Source organism: Bos mutus, chromosome 8 (genome assembly GCF_027580195.1).
Source record: "Bos mutus isolate GX-2022 chromosome 8, NWIPB_WYAK_1.1, whole genome shotgun sequence".
Taxonomy (NCBI): Eukaryota; Metazoa; Chordata; class Mammalia; order Artiodactyla; family Bovidae; genus Bos; species Bos mutus.
Window position 1 is genome coordinate 63092973 of NC_091624.1, and position 20907 is coordinate 63113879.

The 20907-nt window shown below is 36.7% G+C and overlaps 1 protein-coding gene across 1 annotated transcript in view; it reads left to right on the forward strand.

Annotated features, from left to right (window-relative positions):
* The first annotated feature begins 432 nt into the window (after positions 1 to 432).
* The window catches only part of ALDH1A1 (aldehyde dehydrogenase 1 family member A1), a 53553-nt gene continuing 33078 nt past the window's right edge, over positions 433 to 20907 (forward strand). Inside the window, exons 1-2 of the mRNA XM_005887845.3 lie at positions 433 to 587; positions 15178 to 15282. Of these exons, the coding sequence (XP_005887907.2) occupies positions 522 to 587; positions 15178 to 15282 (171 nt within the window). The 5' untranslated portion in view covers positions 433 to 521. The remainder of the gene's footprint in view (positions 588 to 15177; positions 15283 to 20907) is intronic.

Here is a 20907-nt window from a genome sequence, read left to right on the forward strand (position 1 = left end):
GATTAGCCGATAGCACTGTCCTAAAGACACCTGGCCAGGATCCTTCCCTCACTCGCCTCTGCAAAGAACAAGTGCCCTTTGAGATTCCTTTTCAATCCTCGAATTCTCTGATTCCAAGTCTGTCAGAACACAGAAAGTTTCACAGTAACATAAAAAGCACGAAAAGCCAAAAAAATAATAACTGGCCTTAGTGGCCAGAGCAGCTGTGCTTCCTACACTTATCACAGGTTTCGGCTTTGTAAATTAATTCGTCTGCAAATAGTGCCCTGACTCCGGACGCAGCTTCAATACTGGAGCACTGGTTTCTTAAGGATTTAAGTTTAAAGTCAAGGGCTTCCTGCTCTAGGTGTTAGAAATAAGTAGTGTCGTTTTCTTTTTGCTCAGAGTTTGTTCATCCAATCATATCCCAGTATGCAAATAAACCTTAGCCCAAGCAGATAAAAAGGAACAAATAAAGCCAAGTGCTCTATCAGAACCAAATCGCTGAGCCTGTCACCTGTGTTCCAGGAGCGGAACCAGCAATGTCGTCCTCAGCCATGCCAGACGTACCTGCCCCACTCACCAATTTGCAGTTTAAATATACTAAGGTTAGTACAACTTCTGCTTGCTGCTTTGCCTCAGCTTTATAAAAACTACATTTATTTAAAGCACAAAAGGTCAATTTAAGTAAACTGGTGTAGAGAGCCCTTTGCAAATATAAAAATAAAAGGCTTGCAAAATGCAGGTCTGGGTTTAGTGTCTTGATCACATAATGAATTCTAAATCGTATCAGGCAACTTTTCAGAAATTTATTTCTTAAAATATTTCTAAGTAAAAGGAATGCTCTTCACTGTAATAGGTTCTTGTGCCAGGATTCAGTGGACTTTACTAAGCAGTTCTATTAACTTTAGGCAGAGTACCCAGCATATACAAGAGAGGCAAATACTTACTAGAGCAACTTACTGGAAACAGGCAAACAAATGGGAAATCGTTTTTTTTTTTAAAGGAAAATAGAACAGAGAGAGAGAAACAGAGTATAGTGAAGTAAAACAGAGCATACTGAAGTAACATGATTTTTATATATGTCAAATGAGTGTTGAAATTGAAAGACCTGAATCTGATAATTGGATGAAGGATAACTCCAGTTACAAAAAACTACATGGTCCTTGCATTATTTAGCATATTTGGGAAAAGAAAGCCTTCTTATTTATTTCTCAGCCAAATTTGTTGCCATTGGAGCCGGCATGTAATTGTTAGCTAATAAATATTTAGAGAAAAAAGAGCAGGAGCCAGACCCAGACTTAAAAATCCACAGTTAGGGAGAAGGAGGAAATGGATCCTATTTGAGTCAATCAAGAGTATCTCTGAACTTCACCAGTTTCACACTGTTACATTCCTGCTTTCTAGTCAGAGCCTAGAACTTTCAGAGAAACAAATAACAAAACCAATCTAACCAAGATCATTTAAGAAGTGAGCTTTATGGTGTGATGCAGAAAGGAAAGTAAGAAAGGAACTATTCCCACTCAGGGAGAGCCACTTTGCTGTCTGACTTAACCAAGGAAATTCCAAGAGCACTGTAAGTTAATGATAAAGTCCTGCTATTATTGTTTCCTTACTTGTAACCATGGATGGTTTTGAAATTCTCATCTGTTAAATTTTCATTTTCATAAGCACAACAAATGAGGAAGTTGTTCAGCTGACTGGCTCTTTTCCATAGAAAAGTGTCTGCAGAGATCAGATTGTGCCTTTAACATGGTTGACCAACAGTTATAAAGCGTATTAAAGTATTAGTTTTACAAGGTTTTATTAAAAGGGAAAATATTTTTTTGTCCGTTTGATTTTATTCCAAATGGGAACATGAAAAATGTGATGAGACTATACCCTCCAAAGATTTTGCACTTGGCAAAAGCACGCCTAACAGATAACAAGACTCCAGTTTTCCCAACTTTCTGTTTGTCACTTGCAAGATATTTCAGTCCAAAGTAAATACATTTAAAAATGCATTCGTTTTATAAAGATCAAAACCACTGGCAATGATTGAGTTATCTATCCCCTTACTATTATAACATAGTTTTGTTTTGTTTTTCCCCATGATACTGGGAAGATATTTTGATAGTCTGAATGTCACATTTTCTGGTAGTCTGAATGTCACATCTTTTAAAAATTTGGTTTGCAAAAGTTTGAAGTCTTCCTTGTCTGTGAATTTCCAGCAAACTGTAACATGAAATATTCTTTCTACTGAACTAAGCTTCATTAAGTAGTAATTAATTAAACATGTGAGAAACAGTAGTGGACAAATGAGATAGTCCTCAAAATATAGATACAAACACAGATCTAGTGATTCTTTAACATATAGAGATGATTTTAAGATTAATATAGCCTGTTCATTTAAAAGTCATTACACAAGAACACCCTCTAGGGAAACTAACTGACCTAAGTGCTCAAAAGGAGGCAAGATTCCAAGAGCAGGAATTTGCTCTTGCATATAAGAACTTTTCTGGGTAAAAATACCCAGTGCAAGCAAGTCAGTGAATTTCGATTGCTCACACATCTTCTCTATAAATCTGTTCTGCTCAGATAGCATTTTATTGTCTGATTTATTGGTTACAGCATTTTCACACTTGGGAGGACACCAGTTATGTATGTAATTAAATCTAAATGGGTGAGCTTTTTCAAATGCCTTTGCATTTTCTTTTTACTGTGCCTAACTGAAGAACTGTATTGGATTTGCACTTGCAAGAGGAGTTGGAAAAAGATGGTTATTAGCTAACTTTCCTGCTTGCAAACAAAATAAGGGATTTTATAGTGTCTGAGAAATTACCTTGTATAGCAAGCCCCTAAACTACGTTATTTTTCTTGCACTATTTTAGTGTTCATGTTTATTATCATTAGAATATGTTGGTTGTTGGAGCAAGGTGGAGGAAAGAGACAAGCAAGACTGAGTAACAAAAAACTATTGCAACTACAGTAGAAGATCTATACATGCTCTCAAGCTTGAGACTGCTTCTAGTCCAAACAAAAGATCTCACTGATGCCTAACTTTCATGACTTTACAGTCTACTTTGTTTTTTAAGGTGCATAAAACAGAGATCCCAGTTTAAGAAATACTTTATAAAATGATACCAAAGTTTTTGGAATTTAAAATCTCAGTAACATCAGTATAAGTGCACTCAAACTCAGAGTCTGTCCCTATCCTCATATCCGTGCCCTGCCCCCCACCCCATTTCTAGTTCTAAACGAACTCTCTCTCTGCCAGCTCTCTGCTCATCCTTTTAAAGGATGAGGTTCTTCGGAAATTGTGTGATCTTTGGGAAAACTACATTACCTCTCTCTGCCTTGGTTTCCTTACATGTGAAACGGGAATTCTCAAGGTTGAAGTAAGCATTACATGCATTTAATGCATATGAAGTCCTTTAAATAGTACCTGACACATGGGAAGTGATTGATTAACATTAGCCATCTTAGTCCGATTTATTTTTCTGAATTCTATCCAATTTTCCAGGACCTTCTTTTACTCAGCCTTTCCTAGATCTGTTTCCCACAAGGGTTCTTCTCACTTCATTGTCATCCCCTAGCTTTTCTGTCACTCTTTCTTGCACAGTCATGCCCCACCTGACAAGGATTTCATTGGAACTAAGTTCCAAGGGTTTATCCTGGATTTCAGGGATCAAGAACTTTCTCTTACAGGATTTGGTATCTTTGTTTTCCATTCTCCCTTTACAACACTATTTTCTACCTTAAAGACAAATAGAAAATTCAAGAAGAAAGCTTTCTCAGACAGGAATCAAACCCCCAAATATTTAGTTTGACTCTTAAATGTAACTCATTCAATAATGAATGACTTATTCATGCTAGAAAAGATCTTCATTGGCTAATGACATTTCACATACCCACACAGACACTCACACAGACAGGAAATATAGTTAAGTTTCATTGTGTTTACTCTGTGCCAATGACTGTTTTAGTTATTTATGATGGTTTTATTTTCTCTTTATTATAACCCTATGAGGATGTTAGTATTCCTGCTTTGTATTTGAGGAGACTGAAGAATAGAGTGGCAAAGTAACTTTCCTTAAGTTACACAGCCAGTAAATGACAAAGCTAGACTTGGAACGCTGGCAGCTTCAGCCCTCACCCCAAGTGACTCGTCTAAGACCAGTATCACTACTTTGGGACATGGAGTTGCTGGCATCCTAGTCTATCTTTATTCTGACTTTCATTTGTCCAGTCCTGATTACTGGAGGGGACATGCGTATGAGCCTTTCCAGCTGTTGCTCAGCTGTTTCCAGGCCAACAGGAGGAAGTTTGCCACCAATTTAGAAAAAGTGGAGAACAATAAGAAAGGTTGGAAACAAACAGACTTTCCAATTTGATTGAAAAGGTGGGGTTTGAGCTGGGAGAGGCTGTGATGTAGAAGACTATGACACAGGTGTGCAATTCCTGTGAGAACTGTATTTCTTCAACTCCTAGGGAATAATAAAATTATAAATTTATTTTTATAATAAAATAATAAATTTTGGAGGAGGCTATATTTCCCCAGCTTTCTGGTATTATCACTTAACCCATGTAGGTTAAATATATGTTTTTGATAAAGAAGGTTTATGAATCATTGAATACTATGTGCTAGGCACAATTTAAAGTGTGTGTGTGTGTCTGTGTGTGTGTGTGTTTCATCATTATCTCCCTTTAAATTCTTGAAACAAACAAATTCAGGCCACATGCATTTCCAAATATCCCATTCTTTTCACTCGTTTCTCCTTTTTTCCCTTCTTCTCTCTCTCATTTTATATCCCTTTATTTACCAAATCATCGAATTGTTCTTATGATAGTTCTTATGATATCAGAAAGCAAGAATGATTCTTGCCTCGTGGAGCTTGTATTCCTGGAGGGGGTAGGAAGAAAACTAAAAAGAAGAAAACTGAAAGCTGAGACAATATGAGGAGAAGAGCTTTCTTTGGATGAGGTGTCAGGGAAAGGCTCTTTAGGAAGGGGACAGTTAAGGGAAGTCTGAGGGAGGCAGACATAAGGTGGCCATGGAATTGAGGAAACAAAGACCCAGAGTAAGAACAGCAGCAGGGACATCTGTGGACAAGGGCATGGTATATTCAAGGAACTATCCAAAGGCGACCATGGTTGGAATGAAGTGAGGAAGAGAGAGCATGGATAAGGCTGGAGATGAGGCTGCTGCCAGACTGCCTGATGGGTTTCATTGGAGCAAACCACTGAGGGGTGCTTAGAACAGGACAGGACCTAGGTTCAAGACAAAGACGACTGTGCTGTGCCACTGCTTTCATTTGGGAGATCGTTTAGCTCCCCTCTGACTGATGGAATATTTTGTTTGCTCTTGGCTGGGAAGCAGTTGAATACATAGCGGGATGGCTGCAAGGTGAGGTAACTTAACAAGATAAGTCCGGCTTCGATTTCCAGCTCTTCTACTTATTTAATGATATGACCTTGGCCAAGCTTCTAAGCTCCTTGACTTTCAGTTCCTTTGTCTGTAAATTAGGAATAATAATGACTACCTTGGAAAGTGGCTGTGAGAATTAGGGTAATTTGTGGAAAGTGCCTGGCACTTACTTATTAGCTCCTTGGTCCAGGCTCTTTTTAACCCTCTCCTTCCCAAGATGATTCCTAGAATTCTAAAAACTTTCAGTTGCCAATGTAAGCAAATCAAATGCTTGCACTGCTTGTCACAGTTCAAAACTACATTCATCTGTTGGTCTCATTTGAAGTTCATAATTAACTGTCAGGAAGGAGATAGGGAAGATGTCTCATTTTAAGGCTGAGGAACCTGAGCTTAGATAGCTTAAGTGACTTGTTCAAGGTCACACAGCTTTTAAGAGGCAAAGACAGAATGAGCTGAATCTTCTCATTTCAGATCTGATTCTTTTCCACGAGAGTTCATTTTTTCCCCTCAACACTGAAAATAGCAGTATTTAATATTTGAATCTCATTAGATTGTCTCTAACAAGTGCTTTTGCACCTGTTACTTAATTTGTATCATTCATTCCTTACTCTGACTGAGAGAATGGCAATTTGGATGATAAGAGAAGAGAGATGATTTGGACATCAGATCCCTAAACAGGTGGACTGGTAGAAAGAAGATACTCCAGAGCAGTATAATCTCAAATTTAATTATGTAAGTGACACTTACAGACCATATTGAAATGCAAATTCCAATGCTGTAGGTCTGAGGTGAGATCTGGTATTCTGGATTTCTAATAGACTTCTAGGATTTGTTGATGCTACTTAAAGCATGGTTTGTTGACCAGCAGCAATTGTCGAAAAGCGTTGAGTCAGCGTTATAACTTTGCCTACACGGTGGTCACCATTGAATTAGGGACCTGACGTGCTGTTTCTCCCAGAAAGTGGCTGTCACACTTTCTGGGAGAAATAGGAAAGTCCACTCACACCCAGCCAGGTCAGAAGTATTTATTTTCTCCTTCAGAAAGTGCCAAGTCCTGCAAGAACTAGATCATGGCCACGAGCCAGTGATGGAACCAACTTTGATTTTTTTCCTGGGATATAAACCTTCTTTAAGAATGTAATATTTAACTCATCTCTGAAGACTGTGTCTTGGCAAACTGTTTTGTTCTCAGACACCTGATTAGCTTTAAGAAAATCTTATCAACAAAATCCTAAAGTAAATAGCACATTGCCTAAAAGAGGATGTTATTCCCATTTCGTAAGAGCTCTCAGAACCAGTGTTCACAGGGTTTCCTTAAACTGGACTTCACATATTTGTCATTAACTACTTGCCAGAATAAGGGGGTGGGGTGAGAAAAACTCTTGAAGAGTATGAGAAACAACTCATTTGAAGAGCAACCCAAAGTTAGATTAGTATCTCTAAAATGGCCTGGGTAATCTATGGGATGATATAACACAGAGCAGCATAAAAGAACCCTCCTGGGAATACTAGCATTGATAAAATGGCCATGCACTTCTCTTAAAGTGGCAATTATCTAGCATAGAGTGGTGGTGGTTTGGGTATTCATGATGCTATTATAATTGTGGCCAAATGCGTTATACGTTTATTAGATTGAAGTGTCCATACTGAGCCCTGTTCAAAAAAATATGAGCAATAATTACTTCATTATTAAACATTTAATTAAGAGCCACTGCTAATAAGCAAATCAGAAAAGTAAATTTTTGTGTAAACTGTATTTCATCATAGTGATACATTTTGAGTATATATGTGCGCGAGTATGTAAGTGTGTGTGAGTCTGTCTGTCAAAAGTTCCCACAAATACCAGCATTGCTTGCAAGGTGTGTAAAATGTTGCTAATATTTGACTTTCTGATATTATAATATCTATACCTGATGCCTTTATTGTAATGTTGGAATTATTAATGTGAATTTCTTGACTGGGCATTTGCATAAACATCACACTTCTTAAAATTTTATCTGAACAACTCTCTCCCTCACCTTGAGTCCATTAACTGACCATTTCCACTGCTCTCCGAATACTTTTTCAGAAGTCAAAGAAATGTAAATATCAAACGGCTGAATTATGCTCTACATTTGGCACTTTCTTTAGAAGGAAGGTATATATGCAAGCAATTATATTTTGGGTCTTAGTATTGTTAAGTATTAAATATTTACAGAACTTTCTAGTGCTTCTGCAGCTTACTTCTGATATAGGGTATACATAATGTATGGAAATTATTGATGAGTATTTTTGTCAGCTGTGGGACAAAATGATGATGTGGCTCAAATCAGAAAAGCTTCAGCATCTTTTCTTTTTCCCTGATTGAGTTGAAAAGGATGAAAAGGCTCTTCCAAAGACAAGTAAGAAAAGAGTATACACTTATGTTACTGAACTCAGACTATAATATAAAACAGAAATGAAAAGGAAAAACTTTATTTCTCCTACTTTTGTTTTGGCCACCCTCTCATTTTATTCTCATTCTTTTGACTGCAGTTAAGCATTTTCCTCCCATCTGTTATTTCCTTCTTAATTTCCTTTTGGATTTTTTTTTTTTTTTTTAACTTTGAGTCTCAACATTTTGCTTTGCTGCCTCAGGGTTTGGGTTAAAAATAATTGCCAGAAGATCTAGCTTTGTTACTTTAAAATGTTTAACACCCCCACCTGACTTTTGCTTAGTCTCTCTCTCTCATTAGCTCCCATCTTGGTTCTTTCTCCCTGCCCCACTCCCCACCCTCCGGGTCTTTGGTACATTTTTGTTTCCTAATGCGGGGGAAAAGTTAACACATTTACAACATGCAGCACTTCCTATACATTTTCAACTGTACCCATTATTCCACGTGGCCGAGACTCAGGGTGTCCGGTTTGGAATTTCACACAGGTGACATAAAATGGAGAATCCCTTCACCCTTCCTCACTCTTGGCATGACTTAAAAGAGATTCTTTGTGCGTTGAAAATGTGATCTGTTAAAATCTCTCTGCCACCAAGACAGCGCTGGCTTCTCTTACTGCATCCAGAGCTGCTGGCCCAGTTGCAGTCCTGCATAGATCAGATGAATTTGGGGCACCCCAAGAGACTTCTGGAGGGAATCAGGGCTTCTCTTTTAAGCCAACGGATTTCAAAATCTCAGCAGATAAGGCTAATAGGTTTTATTTGCCTATTAGACAAATCTAACTTCATCTAAACCAGTCATATTTTGAGGAAAGTGCCTATTTATTTAGAATTGTAGCTTTATACCAAACACACGAAGATATACGAACTTTTCCTCAGGAAAGGCTTTCTTTCATTCAAAATTATGACTTATTCTTGGACACTAAACTACATTCAGGAAACAGCCATTTTCTTTTTTTAAATCAAACTTTATATAATGTATCTCTTACAATCTGACATATCTAAAATTTAAAGAGTAAAAATCAATTATTAAGTTGCCTCAACATTTCCATTGATTGTTTCTCCAAGTAAGAAGCACTTGAAGTTTAAGAGTATGCCTAGGCATCTATAATTTCCCATCAGTATTGTGAACTTGGAGTCTACTGCACATATATATTATTCAAAAGTATCCTGAGTCCAAACTTCATAATTAGAATATAGTTAATATAGTGGTTAAATAGGATCCAATAATTGTTTTTTACTTTTATAGCATGATCCCTTTCCCTCCAAACTTGCTAAAGGCAAATAGCAAATGGAAAATGAAGTTGTAATCAGGATAGATCATTTCAACAGACCTAAAATGGTTTCATAATCATTTTAGTAAACATCTATTAACCTATACATCTCCATATAACCATTTTATATAACTATAGGAAGGATGATTATTCAAAAACATTCAGCTACACAGTTGGCTGTAAGGCATATATAAACTGAATAAAATTAAAACAGAGAACAAGATGATCAAGATAGTGCCTACCAATAAATTCTCCACAGCTAAGGGGAAGAAAAGGATAGTACAATGCCAGATTCTTTCATCTCATTATCTGTGCCGAATTTTGTTTTCATACTCAAAGGCTTGCTGTTTGGGGGAGAATGTATATCATTGATAATTTACAGACTATGTTGATACATCATTCTTCTCTAAAGCCCTAAGACCTCATGCCTGGAATGTTTAAATGGTGTCTAGGCTAATCCCTTGGACTCTGTTTGTTGTTGTTGTTGTTGTTGTTGTTGTTTAGTCACTAAGTCTATCTTGTCGGAAACTTTTGTGACCCTGTGGACCATAGTCCGTGAGGCCTCTCTGTCCATGTGATTTCCCAGATAAGAATACTAGAGTGGGTTCTTATTTCCTTCTCCAAGGGATCTTCCCAGACCAGGGATTGAACCTGTGTCTCCTGCACTGGCAGGCAGATTCTTTACTGTTGAGCCACCAGAGAAGCCTGACTCTGTTTGCTCTATCTCAAATCCATTTTTGGTACGTTAAAATCAGTATTTCTAAAACATCCATATGATCCTGTCACTGTCTTATAACATCCAGGATAAAGTAACTTGGGTGTCAAAATCCATCACTAACTGGTTTCATTTTCACTGTTGGAATTTATCTAAGACTTGTTTCCATTGGAATTCTCTGCTTGGGGCTGATTTCTTGACTGTCCAAATATCCCAAGAGGGTTCCCTCTCTCTGCTCCTTGTTTTCCTTCTTTCTACCAATTCAGTCCAAATTTTCAAGGTTGGATTCTTCCAGGCCATGCTCCTTTCTTCTATGAGTTTCTCTGTGCAACTTACTAATTAAAGCACTGCTTTGGTCATTGTACTCTACAATCTTCAATTCTTTACTGACTGATCATGATATAAATATACTCTCCTCTTAGATCATAGCCACTTGGAAGCAGGGCCATAGCTCACTAATCTTCCATGTTTCCCTATTACCAACAGAGTATTTCTCAGGCGTCTACTCATTATTTGACTAACACTTTTCTGATAAAACAAAAATAATGATTTTGTGTCATATGAGTATAAGCACAAATTCGAACAAAAATTAAGTTCACTGTATTTCCCTATATTAAAGATGGAAACTGAATAATGCAGAGTAATTGCTGGTAATTTAAGATCATCTGCCACTGATCTCTTTAGTAGCCTGGAGGAGGATAGATAAACTTCTGTTCTTACTTTAATGTTCACTTACAAAATATTCACTGACTTTAGTCTGAAAAGGGAGTTTTATGTACAGTTTAAATACAAGAGTCTGATAATGAAAATAGATAGTACATACATATTATAATGGTTCTTTCACCAAAGAGAATGTATGAAGGGATTAAAATAATTTGTAATACACTGGGATGACCCTGAGGGATGGGATAGGGAGGGAGATGAGAGGAGGGTTCAGGATGGGGAACACATGTACACCCATGGCTGATTCATGTCAATGTATGGCAAAAACCACTACAATACTGTAAAGTAATTAGCCTCCAATTAAAATAAATTAAAAAAAAGTAATTTGTAATATATTGAGAGCATATTATTAAAGAGTTGAAACCACAAATTATCAGTGTAAGAGGACTTAGGTGAGAGATGATAAGCTTCACCACGGGCCTAACAAAATATAATACATTCTGTACCTTCTTTTTATTAGAGTTTTGGTGAAATTGCACTGTGGAAGGGTGGAACTCTGGGCATATTTCTGACAGGGGGAGACTTTGTGCTCTCTTAGTTTAGAGATACAAAATTGGAGGAAGTCATACTATCTTTAGAGCAGAGAAAATGCAGAATTAGAAATTTGCAAGGCTGGCTAAAGAATATAGGACAAATAACATGATGTCTTTAGTTTCTGTTTGTTAGCTGATGAGCTGATGTGTAGATAGCTAGCTTTAATTCAAAACAAAACATAATAAGTAATTTATTAGTAGGATATTAAAATGCTATGTTAGGAAACAGGAAAAAAAGAGGTTAAATCCAACTGGACCAACTAGTGAAATCCTCAGGAGGAAATGACATTTTAAAAGAGCTTGAAGTATGAGGAGAAGAAAATAATGAAACTCCAGTCTGATAAACAGTGTAGAATGAGGCTGAAACAAAGGGGAAAGAGTGGGAAAAAGGTTGGAAAATGATCTTGGGGCCAAGTGGTGATACACCTCGAACACCATGCTGAGGAGTTTGAGAAGGGAGAACAACCCACATGTTCTGAGAAGGTGACACAATTTGAACTGGTTTTTCTTGGGAAGATTATAACAAGATGAAAAATCAATTAGGCAGAGACAGGGGGCAGGGAGAATAGGGAAAGTATTTTTTTTTTTTTTTTTCAAGATAGTATAGAGTGAGTAAGTGAGCGAAAGTCACTCAGTCGTGTCCAACTGTTTGCGAGCCCACGGACTATACAGTCCACGGAATTCTCCAGGCCAGAATACTGGAGTGGGTAGACTTTCCCTTCTCCGGATAGCATAGAACACAGTGATAAAAAAGGATGAGTAGGGGTTCTGTGTGTCTTTAACAGAAGAGGGAAGGGGTGTGTGTGTGTGAGAGAGAGAATACAAGAACAAGTTTTAGAACCTTAGTTTGAAGTGAGAGCAGTGTAAAGCTAGAAATGACAACGAGCTGAACTTGGGACAGTTTGATTAAGGTGCTTCCCAGTGATCTCTTGGGGGAAAAATAGGACTAAAGACATAGGAAAGAAAACACTGTAAACTTGAAGAATATGAACTATAAAGCCTGCAATAACTTCAGGGAAAAAAAGATAACATATAGTGAAGGACTCTTTGGCAAACATATCAAAATTTACACATTCAGCCTAGTAGTCATTTCTTTCAAAGCAGTCAATTTTAGGTATCTACACTTGTTTCAACTATTTGTACGAGATTAAGATTTGTTGTTAGGCCCAAAAAGGAAGAATTTTCCTTCAAATTTGCCTTTAGAACTTAGAACAAATTATTTTTAATATCTTTGTTATCAAAAGATAATAAATGTTTATCCTTTGAAAGTAGATTTGATTTTCACAAGTAGGCTAAAATCATTTAAACTTCATCTAGGGTATAAAGTGGGTAAGCAATCAGAGCAAGGCTTCTATGCACAATTAAGCTGTGACTGTAAGTTGATGGTATTTTCTTGTTCATCATAAATTTCCTCTAACCTTTCAGTATCTAAAGATAAATTTCATTGAATATTTAAATCTTATATTTACAATAATGGTATAACAGTTTTTTATTTCTCCCTCAGCCATCTTTTAAAAATGAATTTTATCATTAAATAAAATATTGTAAATAAAAAAAAAATAATAATAGCTACAATGCTGATTCACTCCAAAAGATGTTGAGCAAGTCAGTAGTTGTAATCTAAATTTATTTTTCTTTAAGTTCAACTAAGAAGTTTATATTTTTTTCCTAGAGGCTAATAGGAATTTTATGGTCTTTGTCTGTATTATATTACCCTATCAGAGAAACAAGGATTTTCTCGATACTTCTATCTTTCTCAAACTTCCATATTTGTGTCTTTGGACATCTAGTCTCTTTATTTGAACTGCTTTGTACCACTTCCCCTTTAATTTACTCATGTCCACATCTTTTTCCTGTCAGTTCCAGGCTAGCACTACAATTCTTTGGAACTCCTCCAAATACATAGGTTACATTGGCATGAATAGGCAACTAAGGAGACATATCCTTCCTCTTGTTTTTTTACCAAGTCAAAATATCAATGTGGACACATGTGCAGAATATTATAGATCCTACCCATATGTAACTACTGGATTCTAGGTTCTTTGATTCAATTTTAAGTTATTTAGTAAAGAGTTCTTCACTGAGGTTAAGATCACTTGAGGGCTGGGATTGTGCTGAACACTTTGGGATTTTTTTGTTCTGAGGATAAATCAGAGAAACGGACACACACTGTCCTTGACCTTATCTTAACTTACAGCTTAAGAGGGAAGGCAGACATTTTACAGTCTTATGGACTCTGTGGGAGAGGGAGAGGGTGGGGAGATTTGGGAGAATGGCATTGAAATATGTATAATATCATGTATGAAACGAGTCACCAGTCCAGGTTCGATGCACGATACTGGATGCTTGGAGCTGGTGCACTGGGACGACCCAGAGGGAGGGTATGGGGAGGGAAGAGGGAGGAGGGTTCAGGATGGGGAAAACAGGTATACCTGTGGCAGATTCATTTCGATATTTGGCAAAACTAATACAATATTGTAAAGTTTAAAAATAAAAATTAAAAAAAAAATAAATAAAATAAATAAATAAAAATGAGTTTTTAAAAAAGTGACAAGCTTTATAGTAGACATGTAGGAGAACAGGGAATGCTTTTGTAGTAATTTTTTAATTTTGGGGGGTAACAATCTTGTAAATCACAGACTATAGAATTAATCATGTGTAAGCATTTTGTGATATATAGTAATATATATCATTAATTTGACAGAATGTTAAGCTAAATTTGGACACTGCACAGAATAGCTAAGTCAGTGCAAACTCACAGGTTAATTTAAAAGACTACTTTTATTTCAAATATACACAATATAAATAATTAAATCAACAATGTATAATCTTGAGAGTTGTCACTGGCGAATCTTTAATAGTTCAGTAATTTGTATTTAGCATAACAACCAATTTAAACCTTGAGTGGCAGTGTTTCAATACATTCTCCCTCAGAGTTGCACAATTAATAACTTATCTTTAAATATCAAGTTAAGAGGAGGTGTCTGAGTTAAGATATATATTACAGATCCACTGTGTATGTCACCTTTCATTTAAAATTTCATGGGTCAATTACCTGTGGTTTAAAATTAAATAAACTAGTTCATGTTGTAAAAATAATCTAACAGGAAGTCACAATACATAATATTCAACACTGTACTTATGATTTTTTGTATTTCAATAATGAATAAGAAAGAGAATAAACAAGAAATAAAGGGATGAGAGGAGAAAGAAGAAATTCTAGCTTTTGTCAGAAACAAAATATAAACTTTATTCATCACAAAAATAGTACTTCTTAATTTGGCTAAGTAAGATATTTTTATTCTGTGAAAAGATGAATGAGATATCAAAGGTATTATAGTTTCCGTAAAGAAATGCAAATTCAGCATTGCAAAAATTGAAACTCAGACTTTTTAAATGACGTACTAACACTTCTTAATATTCTTACTCTTTGTGTACACAGAACAAAATTCAGTTATTTTCTGGACCCCCTGTTTCTTTTAACGCAGGTCTCTTTCTCGTAGATAGAACTAAGAAGCATTGTACCTGATTTCATCTGAGGACAAATAATTTACTAGACAACCTTTTAAAAAGAAGAATGAAACCCTTATTTCTTTAAAAAGTTGATGAAAAAATGTCACTGATTTTTTCCCTAAGCAATCCTCTTTTAAAATCCTCCCTCAGGCTACTTCTAAGACAGTAAACAAAAGAATCAGAAAATAGTCACTTACCATACCAAATCACCAGTAGCCCAAGATGAGCATGTTCAGAATCTGAAGTGGAAAATAGACAATGATTCATAAAGATCAAGCCCAATTAAGCCTCCACTCTTGCCTCAAATTCATGGTTATTTCAGATAACAGCATCTTTTTCTAAATTGTTTTCTCCAGTCTGTATTTTCTGTTCTTTAAATGACCTCATATCTTAGTGAAATTGTAAAGTATGACTTCATTTTAGTGTGTTATATATGCATGCATGTGTGTGTTTGTGTGTAAAATGTTTTAAACAGTCTAAAAATTCCTGGAGAAGGCAAGTAGCTGAGGGAGGTAAGGTTGTAACATTGGCTTCATTTAGTGCTTTAGTTTAAGTTTATAAAAAGTTTCTGAAATTGGCTGGATATTTAAATGCCTTTTTACTTACCTTCTCTCTGTCTACAGATCTTCATAAACAATGAATGGCATAGTTCAGTGAGTGGTAAGAAATTTCCAGTCTTTAATCCTGCAACTGAGGAGAAACTCTGTGAGGTGGAAGAAGGAGATAAGGTGAGTTTTGTAACACTATTTGCATTTTATGCCAGGTTTCTTTGTTTCTCACCATTCTGAGTGCCTAACCCCTATTCCACCTTCAAATAGTCATGTCATGAAAATATGGTTTCCAGGGCATCTGGGGAAATATTGGTACATAAAGGGTACTCAATAGTCACCTAATAATGATGAGCCTGTTCTTCTGGGTGTGGAGTTTCTTTTCATATTATTTTCCTTGCTTGTTTTTCAATTTAAATAGTATCTATATTTACTGTATGAACAGACTGCGTATGAAGTGAGTGGTCATAGGTTTAAAAAGTGGAGAAATCCTTTATTTATATAAAACATTTTTCTTAAGTGACAAAAGGAAACTAAAAAAAAAAATTTTAATACAGGACTTTAGTAACAATACATTGCCAAGTCATTGCATTAACAATCATTGAATTAGCATTAATCAGTACCTAAAAAACTGAATTTTAAAGGATTAAAGTTGAATCACAAATTGTGTTGTTTCTTTTTAGCTAATAATATAACAAAAAAAGCTAACTTTTATGGTGATAATTTTTAATACTAATTAAAAAAATTTAGTGCACAATGCAACCCTATATTACTGCTAGCCACTTTTACAGTTGATGATAGAATAGCAGAAATAAAAGGGTAATTTACTCAAGATGATATTGCTAATATATAATGAGTTCTGACTCCAGAACCTGTGACTGGCAGGGCTACTCTCTTTGTTAATATTATTAAAGTAAGAGAGGGTGATATTAAATAGGTCAGGGAGTGAAGAGATTAAAAGCCTTCAGAATTTTTATCTGAACACATATCTTAAAAAGAATATGGTCTAACTGGAAAGGATTTTTCTGGTCTTTAGTTGTCTAGCTCTTATCAAGATTTTAATTTCTGTCATGTAAGATATAAAGAGGTTAATTATTTTGCTACATGAAAAGACTACTTATTGGAAGATGAAAACTCAGCAAAACTCAAGGATAATACTACTCTCGACACTGTCAGTTCATGGCAGCAGTCATGTCTTCTTGTCCTGTCACCATTCTTTCCTTATCTTCTTCCCAATCAACTAATCTCAAGATATTACACCTTGCAAACCTATTTGAAAACAGTGATATACCTGAAGGGCTCTTTAGGATTTAGAAAAGGCCCTGGATTCAGGTTGCAGTATTATCAGAAGAAATAAGACCCATGCCTTGAGGGGCAAGAATGCAGAGTTTAGACAGAGGAGTCAACAGCTTGAGAAGTAGAAGCAAAATAGAATGGAGACACATGTCATCTGCTTTCAGATTTCACTTTCTATATACCAGAGTTCATCCATGCATAAATTCCTCAAGGGTTTCTCATTGATTCTGGGGAAAAAAATCTTTGCTTCTGGCTTCTATTTTTCCCTATCAGTGTAAGAGTTCCAACCTTTACCATGTCCCGAACATTGCATGTTGGTCACTGCCTCTAGACGATGGCCATGGTACTGTCCTTGGGACCAAGTTCAAGTCATCATCTGTGATAAGAGCACAACAGATCCACAGCTGCATTTATCATTTAACCTTTTGGAGCGTCTATTACTTTTTGTATAAAAGAAGGAGATAGGAAAAACTTGGGAGAGTTTAAGAAAACATGGGGGACTTTCCTGGTGGTCCAGTGGTTAAGACTCCATGCTTTCAATGCATGGGGTGCAGGTTCAATTCCTGGTCAGGAAACTAAGCTCTCACATACCTTGCGGTTGACTGCCCTCCCTGCAAAAGAACTGGGGAAAAAAAAAAATAATAAAACAAATAAGTGAGGTGTTTTAATAGCACCAGGCATACAATGAAGCTTCCATTGTTATAGGTTTCACACTTCTTTAAGCTTTCTCTAACATTTCCAGGTAGAATTGCTCTCTTCTATGTCATTATAGAACACCACATTTATGTATATTCTAAGCCTTGCCTTTTATTGCTTATTGGTTAATTTGTCTGAGACAATATGCTTCTTGTAGAGATAGAAGACATGAGATGAACTTGGTTTAGAGATGAACTTGTAGAGATGAACTACATCTCACCTTTATGCTCATGGTATCTAACACACTATAAGTAATGAATAAATGAAATAATTTACTCCTTTATCAAGTTTTGTTTCTGTATATTTCATACATCTCAGAAATCTAGTACTAAATTGACTATTGACTAAAGTAGTAATTCTAGAAATTTTGGATGCTTTAGAATTTCCTGGGGGGTGGGGGGGCTTATTAAAACACTGATCCCTGAGCCCCACCTATCCCAAAGTTTGTTTCAATAATTCTAGAGTGAGACCTGAGGACCTGCATTTCTGATAAATTCTTAGCTGAAGCTGATGTTGTTGGGATCAGGATAAGGGAATCTACTTTGAGAACCACTGAACAAATATATTAAATCATAAGTTGGATCTCCCCTCGGGTGTTATTAACATTTAACAGGAGGCAGGGATTCTGACAAGTACGGAAGTTAATGATTGGGAACTGTGCTAAGACAATCAATCTGCATCTCTCTGAAATGGCATAAGACTGAACTAGGGCAAGAAATACTGATGAAGTATTCAGGAAACTCAGAACCCTGGGTCCCATGAGCCATTCCCAGAAATAAGAGAAAAATTGGTTCTTCACATTCAATAAGGAAAAATAGCTTTTAATCAGAGACTCCTAGAGATCTACCCAGCATTCTGTGCGTGCTAAATCACTTCAGTCATGTCGGACTCTTTGCAACCCTGTGGACTGTAGCCCACCAGGCTCAGTGGGATTTTCCTGGCAGGAATACCGGAATGGGTTGCCATTCCCTCCTTCAAGGGATCTTCCTGATCCAGGGATCCAAACTGTATCTCCCACAGCTCCTGTATTGCAGGTGGATTCTTGACCACTGAGCCACCAGGGAAGCTCCCAACCCAGCATTGCTGCTGCTGCTGCTAAGTCGCTTAAGTCGTGTCCAACTCTGTGCCACCCCAGAGACGGCAGCCTACCAGGCTCCCCCGTCCCTGGGATTCTCCAGGCATTACATGACCTCAAATATCCTAGTTACTTGAGTGGCTCTGACAACCCTGAAGAGATGGGAAAAGCAATAACAGGCAAGCTGAGGGCAGAGTTGAGCCCCTGATGGTTGCGTACTCTTTCTCTCCAGAGGTGTCCCGGCCTCTCAGGAGGGATACCGCAGAACCGTTTGCAGTTTGCGTTAGCGAAAGAAAAAACATTTCTTAATTCTTTAGCTCTGGGGCCTTGGACCTCTCACTTTGCCCCTAGCTTCTGGAATGAGCTTCCTCAGTAAAACAAATCTGTGCCTGGAATTGCAGGTGAAATCTTGTCAGGTCATCTGAGGACTTGGCATCGTTGGTGAGATTTACCCTCTTTCTAAAGTGGAGTGAGGGAAAGCTGATGATCACACCTGAAGCTTTAGAAATACCTATTATCCATTTGCTCTCTGCTTATTGACGGTTACTGCTGCTTGTCCAAGAGAAGAACTGTCTGTGCAAATGTAGATTAAAAACATTCATTAACGTCCAACAAAGCTTCAAATCAGGTCACTGTGCTAATGGAGTTGGCTGAATACTTATCTCTCAAGTTAGATTGTTTATGGTATAAACTGTCCATAGCAAGCAACTGTTTGCTTAAGATCCAGTGCTCTTGTCATCATATTCTTTTCTGAAATAATCTACCAGCTTTTGTTTTTAAATAATTATTGCTGTTCTCACAAGTTTGCCGACAAATGTATGGTAACTTCTAACGTTGCTTAGTGAAGGTACAAATCTAGTAAATTACAGGGTCACAGTAAACCTAATATTCTGGAACTGACTCTTTAGATAATGAGCCAAGAGGTTTTAAGGATTTAATTTATGAGTAGAATGGAGCTAACAATGGGCTACATACAGCCTTTCAATGGTATTATAAAGAGAGGAGGAGGGGCAAGAACAAATGGAGGTTACAAAGCAAAGCACAGATGTGGGTGGGAACTGTTTTCTTTTCACTTCAGTGGCTCTTTTAGGCTATATCGCCTAATCCCACAAGCTGCTTTTAATACTACAGCATGACCTAGCAAATAATTGGTGGGGATAAAAGTAAATGTCCATTACAGTAAGTGTCTGTGACAGGTGTAAAACTGGTCTGATAACTATTTTCTCCAAATATGGATGCATGTAATATGGAAATACATGGTCTGGCAGGAATGGGTGAGTTCAGTCCTTCCTTAACTTCTTCTGTTCAACTTGTGGTCCCTTACTTTAAAAAAGGAACACTTTAAACACTATCAGGTAAAAGCGCTATTGATGGCAGAAAATTTGAGTTAATGTATCAAATTGTTTTCTAATTATTTAAAATTATGTCTTGGATATGCTAGTCCTGGATTAAAAATCCAAGCAATAATAGTCTTGGGATAATAATAATAATTTTTTAAAAACCTCTATACCTAATAGTTTGATTAATGTAAAAGCTGTGCTATATAATGGAATCAATTAAGATATGAATTATTTTATAAATATCAATATAAGATTATTTATATAAGGAGCACCCCTTATATGAAATCAATGTAACATAATGAAAACTCATTATAAGATACATAATAAAATGTTTAAATATTTATTAACTGCCTATCATAGACCCAAAGAGTAAGAAATATTATAGCTTATACTAGAGGTAGCAGTAAATATTCATTGCAAAGGAGATCATTATCAGGATAGCTTTAAAGCTATCCTAAAACTGGATTTTAGAGTCAGATTTGGAATCAAATTTTGGTTCTACTATTGCTACGTCTCATGTCCTATAAAACCAAGTCTGTGATGCTTAACTACAGCAGTAGCATAGTGCCAGGAACTTAGTAAGCTTTTAACTAGTAGCTATTATCAAGCTGGTTTAGTTTGGCAACGGTTTAGGTAGGTTGTGATATTTGAGCTGGGTCTTAAAGAATATCAAGGATTTTGAAAGGAAGGGATGAGCTGGGAGAACATTCTAGGAAGGAAAATTACAAAAGCAAATGTGAGAAATAGAAGGCTACCTAGAGTAGAAAACGTATAAACACAAGTTTGAGTAGGTGACTTAGAGCCGGAAATGCTAGGCCTTGAAAATCAGAAAGAGGAGACTGGCTTCAGGACTGTGGGCAAAAGGGAGCATTTGCAAATACAGGGAAGGGAAAGTGATATGGTCAAATTATTTGAGGAAGATTAGCCTGGTAGGAATAGGCAAGACCACAAAGTGGTGGCACAGTGGTGAAGAATCTACCTGCCAATACAAGAGATGCAGGAGATGCAGGTTTGATCCCTGGGTTGGGAAGATCCCCTGGAAGAGGAAATGTCTACCCACTCTAGTATACTTGCCTGGGAAATCCGAGGGACAGAGGAGCCTGGCAGGCTACAGTTCATGGAGTTGCAAAGAGTTGAACACAACTGACTGACTAAGCAATGCAGTAGGCAAACAATCTGAGGAGGCAAGAGAATGGACCTAGGAGAGTTAGCAACAATGCAAGATGATAGCCTAAAATAATACAGGGCAGTGAAAACTGAAAGGAAGGATTAAAATACACTAGAACTGCTGAGAGTTAAGTTTGTTTTGACTCATTCCAACTTCAATAGAACGTACTACCACTTAATGAACATTTAACCTAATGTCTGTCACACAGAAAATGTTTCAAATATCACTTT